This window comes from Saccopteryx bilineata, chromosome 5, assembly GCF_036850765.1.
Source record: "Saccopteryx bilineata isolate mSacBil1 chromosome 5, mSacBil1_pri_phased_curated, whole genome shotgun sequence".
Lineage (NCBI taxonomy): Eukaryota > Metazoa > Chordata > Mammalia > Chiroptera > Emballonuridae > Saccopteryx > Saccopteryx bilineata.
This window is the reverse complement of record NC_089494.1, coordinates 228,451,979-228,466,701: the sequence shown is the minus strand read 5'-3', so window position 1 is coordinate 228,466,701 and position 14,723 is coordinate 228,451,979. Positions and strand designations below refer to the sequence as shown.

Here is a 14,723-nt window from a genome sequence, read left to right as displayed (position 1 = left end):
AATAGAAAATGTTCCACAGAGCTCCAATGATAAAAGTAAACTGCTGTTCAATTCAAACTGAGGTGACATTTTCTTTCTCAAAGTACCCAAACGAATTTTTCTCCCTGGGTCACCCATACTGGAACTTCCAGGCCGCACTACTGAGCGTGTGTGCGTGTGTGCATGTGTGTGTGTGTGTGTGTGTGTGTGAGAGAGAGAGAGAGAGAGAGAGAGAAACAGAGAGAGAGAGAGACAGAGAAAGAATTTTGCAAAGTTTTTGCCTGTGTTCTCAAAAACAACAAAATCTCTGCAGTTTTGAATAAACTGGTGTGAATAGAAGTTTCTAGGCTCTTTCACTGAAGGGCTGGATCACTTTAGGATGCTACTTAAATGTCGTCAAGCTCGGCCCTCTCATTTGTGCCTCATTAAAGATCTGTGGGATGGATGCCCACGGGGCTGTCTGGTTTTAATTACCCTGGCTGAGTGGCCCAGCCCGAAGGCTCCAGCCCCCACGGGCAGTCATTGCTCTGGACGAAAACAGTTTCACAGCAGCCCTGTGCTCCTCTGTGCTTATGGAGGGAGGCCCCACAGAACAGAAACAACCTTCTTGAGTTTCTATGGTTTGGTAAGATTTCTTGTACTTGCAGCCAATTGTTCGAGGAGCTCTGCAGTGAGATTTTAAAGGGCCTTCCTTCCTGCAGCATACAACTGTGGGCTCCCTGCTGCGTCTCTGGGAGGAGGGAAGCTCCCTCCTGCACAGAGGAGGCGCAGGGCCTTTGTCCAAGCCCAGGTGAGCTTAAAGACCTCACTCTGATCTGTCGCCTCAGCCTGTGTCTGGTTTCTCTGTCACATCCAGGCCAAGAGAAGGTCAGGGTCGCCTGCTAAACAGTCCTGGCAGCCGTTTCGCCTGCGAGCGCCAGCGAAGGCCGTAGGAATCCGAATGTTTTCTTGTGCAACCCTCCCAGGCAGGAGAGGGTCATAGTCTCCACCAGAGCTGGGAGGGTGCCACGGGGAGCACTGCTGATTGCACCCGGACTGTCCCTTAGTGTTGACGGGCCCTGCCTTGAACCCCACCCTCGGAGGCCAGTGGGAATTTCAGTGTTTCTGCGATAAATGCTTTACATTTTCTCTTATTCCAAAGAATAAGGACATCTTGCCAAAGAAACTGCTCATGATGTGGCAGTAGCTGACCCCTCAGTGACCTAGAAGGGGTGGATGAAGCTGTCATCTGAGTATCAGATGGGAAATATATTACCAGGAAGAAATTTTCTGTCACTTTTGGCACATGCTTGACTTTTGTCTGATAAACAACTCTTCCTTTATCCTGTCTCTTCTTTTGAATAAATCCTCCCTAACGTCCTTCCCCTCCACCAAACCTCAGAGGACGGACGGTACTGCCCAAAGTATTCTGTCCACCACCTGTCTCCCTGAATGTCTATGGGTTGGTGGAAATAACTTAGGGATGACTTCTCCCCCCCCCCCCAGCCCCATGGAGGTCCATTAAGCTACAGGGAGAGCCGTGTGTGAATGTGAGTAAGTAGATAAAATATGAAGTGTTCCATTATCTATCTAAAAGCAATTTTGAAAGATATATGCTCTAGTTTTATATTGTTTTATGTTGCTGTTACTTAAAGTTAGGAGGAAGGGGTAGAAAGAGAGAGGGAGGAGGAGAAGAAAGAAGGAAGGGGAGACAGACAAATGATAGAGACAGAGAAGTATGTACAACAGAGAGAAATAAGAGGAAAAAATGAGGAAGAAAGATGAGGACAAAGACCTATCTCAATTAAATTATAATGGTCATATTAAGCATATCAACATAGTAATTAGGAAAAGTGACTGCTCTACTTTTATTTTAGTATTTCATCTACCCATCAATCCACCCATCTACCCATCCATCCATCCATCTGTCCACCCACCATCCATCCATCCATCCATCCATCCATCCATCCACCCAGTTAGTTGCTCTGAAGTGCTTTTTATCAAGCCCTTTTCCGTGGCCTCACAGCCATGGTCTCCACCTTTAGTATGATGTCTCCTGGCAGTAGCCGGCCATCTCTGGCAATCACCCCGTCGTGATAGATGTGTTGGATAATGATGTGGACCAGGGGGGTTTCGCTGCCTCCCACAAGCCTAATGGAGAGGTTTTCATTGGGATCCACTCGATTAATCTTGATGCTGGTAATTTCACCATCTGGAATCAGGTGATACAACCTTGGAAAGACTAAAATGGACAAAGACAGTATTTACTTAAGACGCCCACCCAACGGACATTTCCAACCACTCTTCTTGCCAAACTTTGGTTTCAGCCAAAATAAACTATGCATTGTTCCTCATACATGTTTTCAATTTTCCTTCCTCCATGCCAGCATAAGCTTCTTTGCCTGGAATGATTTTTATTCTAGGCCTAAACCCAATTTTTCCTTCAAAGCCTGCATGAAATGATCCCTTCCAATTAAACTCTGCCCTGATCCCTCATTCCCTGCTCTCTCTAAACATTCCATTTCCCGTAAAACTTTCTCTTCATTTCTCATTGTATTCAATCTTCTATTATTTTTTATGCCCCTTTCTTATATCTCCCACTGAACTCTAAGACCCCCGAAGACATAACTTCTGGCTCTTCTGGCATTCTGTGCACAGATCTCTGCACACAGGAGACTTTAGTCAATATTTGGGTGAACAGGAATGAATGAATGAATGAATGACAGGTCTTTATAGAACAGACTGCAGTTTCATCACTTACTTATCAAGAAACAAAACAAAACACACCTGCTCATCTGCCCTCTCAGATCATTTTGAATATTTCTTCCCAGAAGTTCCTGCTTCTCAGGCTTAGGGACTGACCAGTCCTCTCCACCAGACACTTGTCAATAAAGGAACTCAAACAGCTTGATTCGTGATTAAATAAAAGAGCCCCAGGCTTAGTTGGTGGCTTTAAGAGGTTTGGACCCACTTTGCCAAAATCACTAATTCAGAGCAAGGAGGAGACTCAGAAATCTCTAGGCTGGCATTTTCAAACGTGATCTTGAACTGAGGACTCTTTTTTCCCCCATGACGTATTTCACGCCCTCCCCACCCCATTCCACGGTGCCCACACATTGAAGATCTGCTCTAATTATTGTGCGGTTTGATAGCAAGTCAAACCTTTTTTTGACAAGTGAGGATATTTGAGCCCAGAGAAGGGAAGTGATGAGACTGGATGAAAGTTGCAAAGTTAGGTTTCCCTGGAGCCAGGGGTTCACAACCTGGTAACAGTCACACAGGGGACTTGCCCTATATACCTAGAAGCCAGCAGTAACAACTGGTGCTGTTCCCCACCTGGGTTTGAATGGAAGTATACAGAGGGGACACCATTAAATCGCAGGCCAAGCTAAACCTTGTCTGGTGGGTGAGACACTCAGCTGGAGCTGCTTGAGGCTTGAGTTTGAATGAGGAGGGCAGAAATGCTTCTGTTTCCTGTAGCTGCTGACAACCACCTCTGCCCCCTCACCTGATTTTTCCTTAATTATGTCAGCTGGGAAGATCAAGACCACACGCCTAGTTCTGCATAATGCATTCTTTGTGATTATTATCACACCCCATGACCTTAGTCCATTTTCTCTAATGAACTCTGAGTTCATTCATGAGTACTCAACTTTCTAGGAACAATACAGAAATAACTTTAATTCTTTCTAAGTACTATAGAACATGATAAACAAAGCAATTTAGTGGCCAGAGGAAGCCAGAAACACTGTAAATGTGGGTCCTTAACCCCCAGTGGGATTTAATTTACAAGAAGTGACTGGCTTTGCTGTGACCTGTGGGCAGCCATCTTAACCTGTCAGTTCCCTGGTGCTAACAGCGCTTCGGTGACCGAGTTCAGTTACTGTTTAAACTACACTGATTACACTGAGTAAGATACACCACAAGCATTTGCTGGAACAGGTTTGGTGACAAGGGAATGGAAATTAAAAAAAATTATTTTGAACAAAGAAAGATTTGAAAATAATCAAAGCTGCTGATTTTCTTCCTCTCTTCTCCCTCTCTCCCAGCAGATTTACAAAAACCGTATTCCCAAACCTAAACCACTCAAGGATGTTTGATTTAATAATCTGAGAGGACACACCAATCACACTTGTAAATGATGTTAAATACAGTCACACCAGTTAGACCCTAGTGACTTTAAAGAGTTAAATTTTTAAACTGCCAAACATGCGTTGGTCTAGGAGAAAAAAAAAGAATTGTTCAATATCTTTCTTCACTCAAGGATTTAGTGATACAATGTTATTTACTAAGAGTTTATTATTTTATACTGAGCATTGAGCTAAGCAATTGGTATGAATAGTTTTTTTCTTTTTTTTAGTCCTAAAAATCCTATGAAGTAATAATTATTATCGTTTTTTCCTCTAAGGATGATGAAACACTAAAGCTTAGAGCAGCGGTTTTCAACCTGTGGGTCGCGACCCCGGCGGGGGTCGAATGACCAAAACACAGGGGTTGCCTAAAGCCATCGGAAATATGTATTTATTATACAATACATTTTTAAATAAAATATGTATTTCTGATGGCTTTAGGGGATGCCTGTGTTTTGGTCGTTCGATCCCCGCCGGGGTCGCAACCCATAGGTTGAGAACCGCTGGCTTAGAGAATTTAAGTAACCTGGCCAGGGCCATGCAGCTGATAAGCAGTAGAGCCAGTCTCTTCACCCATATAAAAAGTATGGATAAACCAGGTATCACCACCAGCCTCACTGGAACTTCCGACGTCATCCTGTTCCAGAGTAAGAGCCTCGGGGGGCATCCAAGGAGTCTCTAAGCACCCTGCACCCACGACACGGCTGACACATTCGTCTTTTTGAAACACAGCTCCAACCTCGCAATAGGCCATCCATAGTTGGAATAAGAACAAGTAGTTACACAGCATTTACTCTTTGCCAGGCATGGCTCTCTTTTTCATTTATTAACTATAATTATTCTTTGTATGTATTAAGCTAGTACCTGAAGGTGGGCGTTCTAACACCTTTTCCCACACCTATGTAAAAACAGAGAACAATAATTTGTGCTTGCAATTACGTATGTGAGAAATAGGCTAATCAACGTAAGAAACATGTCCTTAGGAGGAGAGTTGTCACAGAAAGTGAGTGGCGGTCAGGTTGTTATCACCCCTGAAGTCATTCTGGAAGACGAGCCCGTCCCCAGCCTGCCGCGAGTTCATTTACCTTCAGAGGAAGTGGAGTTTTCAGAATTTTCTCTGACCTGGTCAGCTTGGCTGGCAACAACACTTCCACTCTTCGTCCTTCGAAGAACACTCAGAGCTCGATTTATTTTTTTAAATGATCTGCTTCTAACAGAAGATCTCTCGAAGGGCCATGCTGAGAAACAGAGAGAAGGAACAGTCGCTCCACAGGCACAGAAATCCTCTTTGAGGCACACATCTGGTAAGATGTACAGCAAAACACAACTGGTAATCACTGCTACGTGGTAGGATGGTAGAATTTGCTTAGGTATAGTTCTAAATTTTTTTTACAGTGAAATTGTATGACTTGTTTAAAAATCTGCTTTTCTTTTGTCCGGGGTTGGGCTGAAGAACGACACCTTTCAGGAGCCGCACAGATGGGAAGGTACCGGCTCTGCGGGGGGTGGGGTGGGGGGAATGAGTCATTAGGACTAGTTCCACCCCCTTTCACCAACTCAGATTACACATTTTTTTTTAATGATCTGAAGTACCCGTGGTTTTATTTTACTTTGGAGAATTGGACATTGGGTGGCTGCCAAAACTACTAGAGTGAGTTCTCCTTAAAAAAAAACATTTCGAGAACTTTCCATAGGGAATATTCCACAATATTCCTTGCCTTGGACCATCCCAAGGCAAGGAGTCCATTCCAGGACAACCATCCGTTTGACTCACCCCTAGTTCGGTTGCTCCGGCCAAAGTCTGACGGACTGCCTGCTGGCTGACCATCCTCCACTGTGGACACGTAGGCAGGGTTGTCCAGGCCAGGCTCGTCTGTCATTAAGGCAACGGTGGCAGCTGCAGAAACCTCCGGGAAGAGTGTTGTGGCTGTGAGGCTCGCCCAGCCGTCCGGACAGCCATCTTGAGAGCGCCTCTTCCTGTCTTTGGTCAGGCCGTAGTGGGAGGCACCCTTACAGCTGTGACAAAGCCAGGGGACATGAGAAAAGGCTTCAGCTTGGCTCATTATTCAACCAACCTCTTCACATAGGCATGCGTGCTACTCTCAGAGCTTGATTTGCTCACCCCTAGATCTACCTCCCTTTTTACGTGTACAAACTCAGAGCACACTTGCCAACCAAATGCACTAATTTGAGAAAATTTTTGAAAGATGCTTATTGAATTCTCTTAGAGCTATCTCTACATTGGTCCCTGGAATGCAAATTTATGAAAGTCATTGTGGTATCTACAAGACTATGGCCTGAGGCTGGTGATCTTCAACTATTAATTGGACTTGGTAATTCTTTCTTGCTTGTATTTATTTTGACTACAAAAGCATTTAGTCACATTCACGGTCCTCTCTTTTGGGTTTAGCTCCCAAAGCACTGAACGTAAGTTCAACGCTCCTCCTAGATTCCGTATTTCACTGTCCATGGAAACAGAGTGGCCACAAGCCACAGGAATTTACTCAGCATGGCCATTTCTGAGAGGCAGACTTGCTAGCTTTCCTTCTGTACATCTGGGCTGGCCACAGAGTGACCAGGACGAGGGTTGGGGACTCCTGTGTGCTAAAAAATTTCATTCATTGTTCTATCTTCTAACACTGGGAGAGTAAAACAACATCTATGGTTGAAAAACAAACAAACATAGTAGTCTGTACCCATTTCCATCCGTGTTAAATAGCAGGCCCAAGAGCCAGGAGACCAGGTTTGAGTTGATCTAGGTCCATATATGTGTTATGAATGTACTTTCGTGTACAACTGGGCAAGTTATTTCGGCACTCTGGTAGGGTTTTGGTTAGATAATGGTAGTGATTGAACTATGTCATTGCACTGTGGAGAAGAAGTAGCTGCAGATAGCCACAATAGCTTCCATACTTTTTGTGAGGGCAGAAATTATATGAATAAGCCCCTTTAAGAAGTGGCTATTTGTATATATACTTCTCACAAAAATTAGAAGATATTTTATAATTTTATATTCATTTTTGAAATATCCCCTAATTTTTGTGAGTAGTATATGGTCTTAGTCAAAAGAATGAGAAGGAATGAGCTATTTTAAATAACTCATTTGAGAGCCTATTTTGAGTGATGCTTCAGGTATACAGGTAAGATGCTTGAATGAAAACAGAATCAATCAGCAACCTATAGTCAGTATGCACACAGTATGTATATGGTCCATGGCGATAGAATCACCGCATAGGTGGTACACAGAAGGATCTACTATCCATATCAGAAAAATAATCCTTGCTTTAGAGTTTACCTAGCTGTGTGACCTGGGGCAATTTTGTTAACCTCGTGAAACATTTTATTTGCACATACATCTTGGGTTGCTATAAAATCTGACTGACATTGTCTTGTCGAGAGTTTAGTACCTTGTCAGATAGATAGTAAGTCCTCAGTAAATTGTAGCTACTTCCATAATTTATGCATTATAAGATGTTCTTTTTTTCGTACTTTAACATCTTTGAGATTAGAATGCATGGGTGACTGGTGGTCTTACAGCTCCTGCTGCAGATGCCACTGCCTGGGCATGGCAAACATGGTCACAACTGTCCATGTTGTCATTTCTATTGAGTTACATCTACTCTCAGTAGAGTTTAATTGTCATAAATGTCTTAGATTACATTATTATTCAACATTGAAATGAAAAGTTATTATAGATACAGAAGGTCTCCAAAACAGTAAGTGGCATATAAATTTGGTATTGATGAAACAAATATTCATTGTTAGAAGGATAGACATTCTGTATTCTCTTGCAAAGAGACAAGCAAATGTTTTATTTGCTTAGGAAAAAAGATACCTCCCAAGAAGATGAAAGTGGTGTTACATTTTGTTACTGAGATTATTCAAAAGGACTGAACTATTTTATGCCAAACAATACAACTAGAGGGCAGGAGAAGTCACCAGTTTGTCTGAATGGATTTCAAAGCCCCAAGTGTCTGATGTGACCAGTCCACACACTGTAGGGATAACTTTGAGGATGTTTTGAGATCATTTAACCAGTGGAAGATTTTTAAATTTTCTTTTCTTGTTGGTATATGAAATATGTTTCTTGTAATCAGTGGCATCTTAGATTTGATGAAATGTGGTTTCACTATTAGTAGAGAAAGGATTTTAATTATATAAGCTTACACTGTTATCAAGGATGAAACAGGCCACCAGCTTCCAATGCTAGTCCTTTCCTCACTGAAAGCATTCAGTCTCCCTATTTGAATTGATAAAGTCTTACCGTTCTGATTAGCTACATTGGCTTGGAATTTTTCTGCTTAAAAATAGCAAAGTGGTTGATATGGGAAACTCAAAAAATTGGAAGAAATACTTTGTGATGGAAAAAATAAAAGCCAACATTCATTTGAGCAGCTCCAAGGTCATAAATGCTTGAGTGGAACACTTCTATGCAGGCCAGTAGTGTTTGGTTAGCCACACACAGGAAGGAAGCTCCTAGACGATTTAGTCAGACTAGAAAGAGTTTCTTTTCTTGGGGCAGCAATGCCCTTGCCCATTATATGTGTCCTGCCAGGGCAGAAAATGAATTTTCTGATTGGACAAATGGCTGGCAAAGGTACCAGCCATGGCTTTCTGGGGACATCACATAACCCAGTGGGAAAAAGTGGCATCCTATTCTGCTGTCTCATTTGGGAGGAGGGTGAACGTATTTAAAAGTATCTGAATCCCAAGACTATAACATTAAGAAACCATTGCTGTTTCAAATCCTTGGAGTTCCAAAGACACATGAGTCAGGAAAGAAAAACTTCTTAAAATGGGCAAGTAAGCCTTCCCTGTGGCCTCATATCCTTACAATAGCTGCAGAGGGTACAGAATCTAGATTTAAGGTTCCAGCTCATAAGCGTTGGTAAAAAAAAAGGTTCTGCTAAAGCAACTCATACTTGTGTAACGTTGCCTGCTCCAGTCTCTTGGCTTAGCTGGGATCTGAGGCAGAGTGATCTATGAAGGTAGCAGCTCGTACTTACTAATTATCTCTTTTGTGTTGACTAATAGTGGGGCCTCTGGATTTACAAGCACAAAAGAAGGGAGGATAAGGGAAGGGCTGATTAGCTTGGCCAGCACAGGAACATACTGTGAACCCTGGGTTGTGTTCAAAGCAAGCAGGATTTATTCTCTCTTTAAGTTATCCTGAGCACTAAGTACTCTCAGGTGGTGATGGGCGATGGCCATGAACTTGAAGGATGAACATAAGGGAACATGAAAAATCATTTTTCTCTTTTTCTTTTTCTTCTTTTCCAAGTGAGAGGAGGGGAGATAGAGACAGACTACCACATGCACCCTGACCAGAATCCACCTGGCAACCGCCATCTGGGACCGATGCTCTGCCCATATGGGGCCATGCTTGCAACTGAACTACTTTTGGCAGCTGAGGCAAAGGCTTCTTGGAGCCATCCTCAGTGCCCAGGGTTGATGCGCTCAAACCAATGGAGCCTTGGCTGTGGGAGGGGAAGAGAGAGATAGAGAGAAAGGTGAGGGGGAGGGGGAGAGAAGCAGATGGGCACTTCTCCTGTGTGCTCTGACTGGGAATCAAACCCAGGACATCCACATGCTGGGCCAACACTCTACCACTGAGCCAACTGGCCAGGGCTGGAAAACTATTTTCTAAGCAAACTATGTGCTTTTGATATGCTGTTTGTTCAGCAAAACAACTCTGAAAATCATTTGTTGTTGTTTGAATAATAGAATTGGAATTTTGAGCTCCTATATCCAAGTGAGCAGAGGCAAGTCAGTCTTAATATTAGAATGCTGACACTGGGTGCACCATGGAATTTCTGTCCTTTTTGTAAGGGTGGGGAGCAAGAAGAGAAAATGATCAACCTTCTTGCAAAAATTCCCAAGCCCATGAGTTCAATATTAATGGAAGTTGACCTGAAAGCAGGATGGACCCCAGGCATAATTCATGGAGGCTCTGATGGGGTGTCCTCCACTGAGTTCAGCCAACTGGGCATCATAAGCTGGCTTTCAGGGGAGGGCTACTTTCTGATGGAACTATCCACTATAACAGAAGAATCAAAGTTGTTCATAAGAAAGAGCCTCAATATTCTCATCATAACAGTCTGAGTAACTATACAACCTCCCTCTGATCTAACTTCCCTCACGTTCTTGCTGTCTTGGTTCACTTCTGAATTAGCTAAATTTCGAGTCTGCTCCTCATGTTGAGTTTATTAATTGCAAGTCTGTCCCTCCTTGAAATGAGACTTACAAACTATATGCTAGTCAGGTGAGGAAACAAGGGCAATCAGGCTGGGAGGGGGGGGGCATGTGGAGCAGTGTTTTAAGGGTGCAGCAGCCACACAGCTGACACACTCTGCTGATTGGTGCCTCAAGGAGACTATTTCAAGGAAAAGAAAAAAGGGAAGGAAGGAATGAAGGAAGGAAGGGAGGAAAGGAGGGAGTGAGGAAGGGAGGGAGTGAAGGAGGAAGAAAAGATATAAATTGGAAAGCAAGAAGTAAAACTGTCACTATTTGCAGATAACAGAAAACCATAAAGACTCCATCAAAAAACTGTTAGAACGGCCCTGGCCGGTTGGCTCAGTGGTAGAGCGTCGGCCTGGTGTGCGGGGGACCCGGGTTCGATTCCCGGCCAGGGCACATAGGAGAAGCGCCCATCTGCTTCTCCACCCCCCACTCCTTCCTCTCTGTCTCTCTCTTCCCCTCCCGCAGCCGAGGCTCCACTGGAGCAATGATGGCCCGGGCGCTGGGGATGGCTCCTCGGCCTCTGCCCCAGGCGCTAGAGTGGCTCTGGTCACAGCAGAGCGACACCCCGGAGGGGCAGAGCATCGCCCCCTGGTGGGCAGAGCAGCGCCCCTGGTGGGCGTGCCGGGTGGATCCCGGTCGGGCGCATGCGGGAGTCTGTCTGACTGTCTCTCCCCGTTTCCAGCTTCAGAAAAATACAAAAAAAAAAAAAAAAAAAGAAAAGAAAAGAAAAAAAAAACTGTTAGAACTAATAAATTTAGTAAAGTTGGAGGATACCAAACTATTAATATATATAAAAATACATTGCATTTCTATATACTAATAATTATCTATCAGAAAAAGAAGTTAAAAAATAATCTCAGCCCTTGCCAGGTGGCTCAGTGAATAAAGTGTTGACCCAGTGCACCAGAGATAATGGGTCTGACCTCTGGTCAGGGCATATATGAAAAGCAATCAATGAGTATACAACTAAATGGAACAATTAAGTGAAATGAGTTGATGCTTCTCTTTTACTCCCTTTGCTCTCCTTTCTTTCTCTCTCTCAAATTAATGGAAATCTCATTTGTAATTTCATCAAAAAGAATAAAATAACTAAGAATAAATTTAACCAAAGAGGTAAAAGATCTATACACTAAAAACTTTCATCAAGACATTGAAGACACAAATAAATGCAAAGATTTTGCATGCTCATAAATTAGAAGAATTAATATTATGATGTCTATGGTCTGAAAGCAATCTACAGATTCAATGTAATCTCTATAAAATTTCCAATGATGTTTATAACAGAAATACAAAAAACAATTCTAAAATGTATATGGAATCATAAAAAGACCCCAAATAGCCAAAGCAATCTTGAGAAAGGAGAACAAAGCTGCAGACATCATATTTCCTGATTTCAACCTATATTACAAAACTATAGTAATCAAAACAGCATGGTTAGGCATAAAAATAGACATGTAAATGAATGTAACAGCACAGAGTCCAGAAATAAACCCCCCACACATATGACAAATTAATTTACAACAAAGAAATCAAGAATATAAAATAGGGAAAAGACAGTCTCTTCAATGAATGGTGTTGGGAGAACCACATGAAAAAGAATGAAACAGAACCACTATCTTATACCACACTCAAACTTAACTGTAAATGAATTGATAATGTGAATGTAAGACCTAAAACTATAAAACCCTTAAAGGAAAATACAGCTGGTAAGCTTATTGACATTGGTCTTAAAAATGACTTTTTTTGGATCAGACACCAAAACAAAGGTACCAAAAGAAAAATATGCAAATGAGACTACATCAAACTAAAAAACTTCTGTACAGTGAAGGAAATCACCAACAAAATGAAAAGACAACCTACAAAATGGGAGAAAATATTAGCAAATTACATAGCTGATAAAAGGTTAATATCAAAAATATATAAAGAATTTATACAATTCAATAGCAAAAAAAAAAAAAAAAAAAAAGGAAGAAGAAGAATAAGAAGAAGAAGAAGAAGAAGAAGAAGAAGAAGAAGAAGAAGAAGAAGAAGAAGAAGAAAAGAAAAAATACCTGAATTTAAAAATGGGCAGATAATCTGAACAGAAAATTTTTAAAGAAGATGTATAGATGACCAACAGGCACATTAAAAAAAACCCCCAAAACTCTCACAACATCACTAATCATCAGGGAGATACAAATCAAATGACAACAAATAAACGGTGGAGATGTAGAGAAGTGGGAACCCTTGTGCATTATTGTTAGGAAAGTAAAATGGGGCAGGCACTATGGAAAACATTATGAAGATTTCTCAAAAATTTAAAGAAAGAACTACCATAGGATCCAGAAATTCCACTTTTGGCTATTTCTCCAATGAAATAAAAACAAAAAACTAATTTGAAAGGTATTATACTTATATTACAGCATTTTTACAGTAGCTAAAATATGGAAATAATCTAAGTGTCAATCAGTGGATAAATGGATAAAGGAAAGGTGATACACACACACTCACAGAGAAATATTATTTAGCCATAAAAAAGTAATGCTATCTTGTCATTTGTGACAATGCAGATAGACTGACAGCATTATGCTAAATGAAATGAGCCAGACTAAGACAAATATGATTTTTTTTTTTTAAACAAGAGGGGATGGGACAGACAGGGACGAACAGGAAGGGAAAGAGATGAGAAACATCAATTATCAATTATTCCTTACGGCACTTTAGTTGTCCACTTATTGCTTTCTTATATGTGCCTTGACTGGTGAGCTCCAGCTGAGCCCGTGACCTCTTGCTCAAGCCAGCGACCTTGGACCAGTGACCTTGGGCTCAAGCCAGCGACCATGGGGTCATGTCTATGAGCCACTGCTAAAGCCACTGATCTTGGGGCCTCAAACCTGGGTTTTCAGCATCCTAGGTCGATACTCAATTTACTCTGCCACCATCTATATGAAATCAGGTGATTTCATACGTAAAACCTTAAAAAATAAACAAAAACCAAGCTTATAGAAACAAGAGATTCATGGTTACCAGAGGTTGGGGGTGGTGGTGAAATGGGTGAAGGGGTCAAAAGGTACAAACTTCCAATTTGTAAAATTAGTTGTGGGCATGTAATGTACAGTATGGTGGCTATAGTTGATAATACTGTATTGCATTTTAGAAAGTTGCTAAGAGAATAAATCTTAAAAGTTCTCATTGTGAAATTTTGTAACTATGTATGATGACAATGTTAATTAGACTTATTATCATTTTCCAAGATATATACATATATTGTACATATACATATACACACACATATATACATATATTATACTATATATATTGAAGCATTATGTTGTACAACTGAAACTAATATGTTATATGTCAATTATAGCTCAATAAAAGAAGATCATGATATACCACATAAACAAAATGAATGATAAAAATTCCATGATCATATAGATGCAGAAAAAGCATTTGATAAAATCCAGCACTCATTTATGATAAAAACTCTCAGCAAAGTGGTAGTAGAGGGAACATACCCAATGTTATACATGTCATACATGACAAACCCACAGCCAACATCATACTCAATGGGCAAAAACTAAAAGCATTTCCGTTAAGATCAGAAACAAGACAGGTATGTACGTTTCCCCACCTCTTATTGAACATAATTATGGAAGACCTAGCTACAGCAATCAGACAAGAAGAAATAAAAGGCATCTAAATTGGAAAGAAAAAACTAATATTGTCATTATTTGTAGATGACATGATACTGTATATAGCGAATCCTAAAGATTTCACCAAAAAAGAAAAATAACAACAACAACAACAAAAAAAAAACTACCAGAACTGATAAATGAATTCAATAAAGTAGCAGGACACAAAATAAATACGCAGAAATCAATTGGATTTTTATATACCAATAATGAACTATCAGAAAGAGAAACTAAGTAAACAATTCCATTTATAATTAAATTAAAGAAAATAAAAAACATAGGAATAAATTTAACCATGGATGTATAAGACCTGTACTTAGAAAATTATAAGACACTGAAGAAAAAAATTGAAGAAGTTACAAATAAGTGGAAGTATATATTGTGTTTATGGGTAGAAAGACTTAACAACATTAAAATGTCTATACTACCCCAACAATCTCTAGATTCAACACAATTCCTATCAAGATATCAATGGTATATTTCACAGAACTAGAACAAATATTCCAAAAAGGTATATGGAACCACAAAAGACACCAAATAGAAACAGTGATCTTAAGAAATAACGAAGCTGGATGAATCATGCTACCTGATATCAAACTATAGTACAAGGCCATAGTAACAAAAACAGCATAGTACAGGCATAAAAACAGACATATAGACCAGTGGCACAGAATAGAGAGCCCAGAAATAAACCCGCACCTTTATGATCAATTAATATTTG

At 40.9% G+C, this 14,723-nt stretch overlaps 1 protein-coding gene across 3 annotated transcripts in view; it reads right to left on the bottom strand.

The window, feature by feature from the left end:
• LNX1 (ligand of numb-protein X 1) overlaps window positions 1-14,723 on the bottom strand; it is a 180,323-nt gene that overhangs the window by 30,819 nt on the left and 134,781 nt on the right. For all 3 annotated transcript variants that reach the window (XM_066233592.1, XM_066233591.1, XM_066233593.1), the window contains 3 exons: window positions 5,863-6,104; window positions 5,174-5,326; window positions 1,998-2,200 (listed from right to left, as the gene is read on the bottom strand). In XM_066233592.1, coding sequence (XP_066089689.1) covers window positions 1,998-2,200; window positions 5,174-5,326; window positions 5,863-6,104 — 598 coding nt within the window. The remainder of the gene's footprint in view (window positions 1-1,997; window positions 2,201-5,173; window positions 5,327-5,862; window positions 6,105-14,723) is intronic.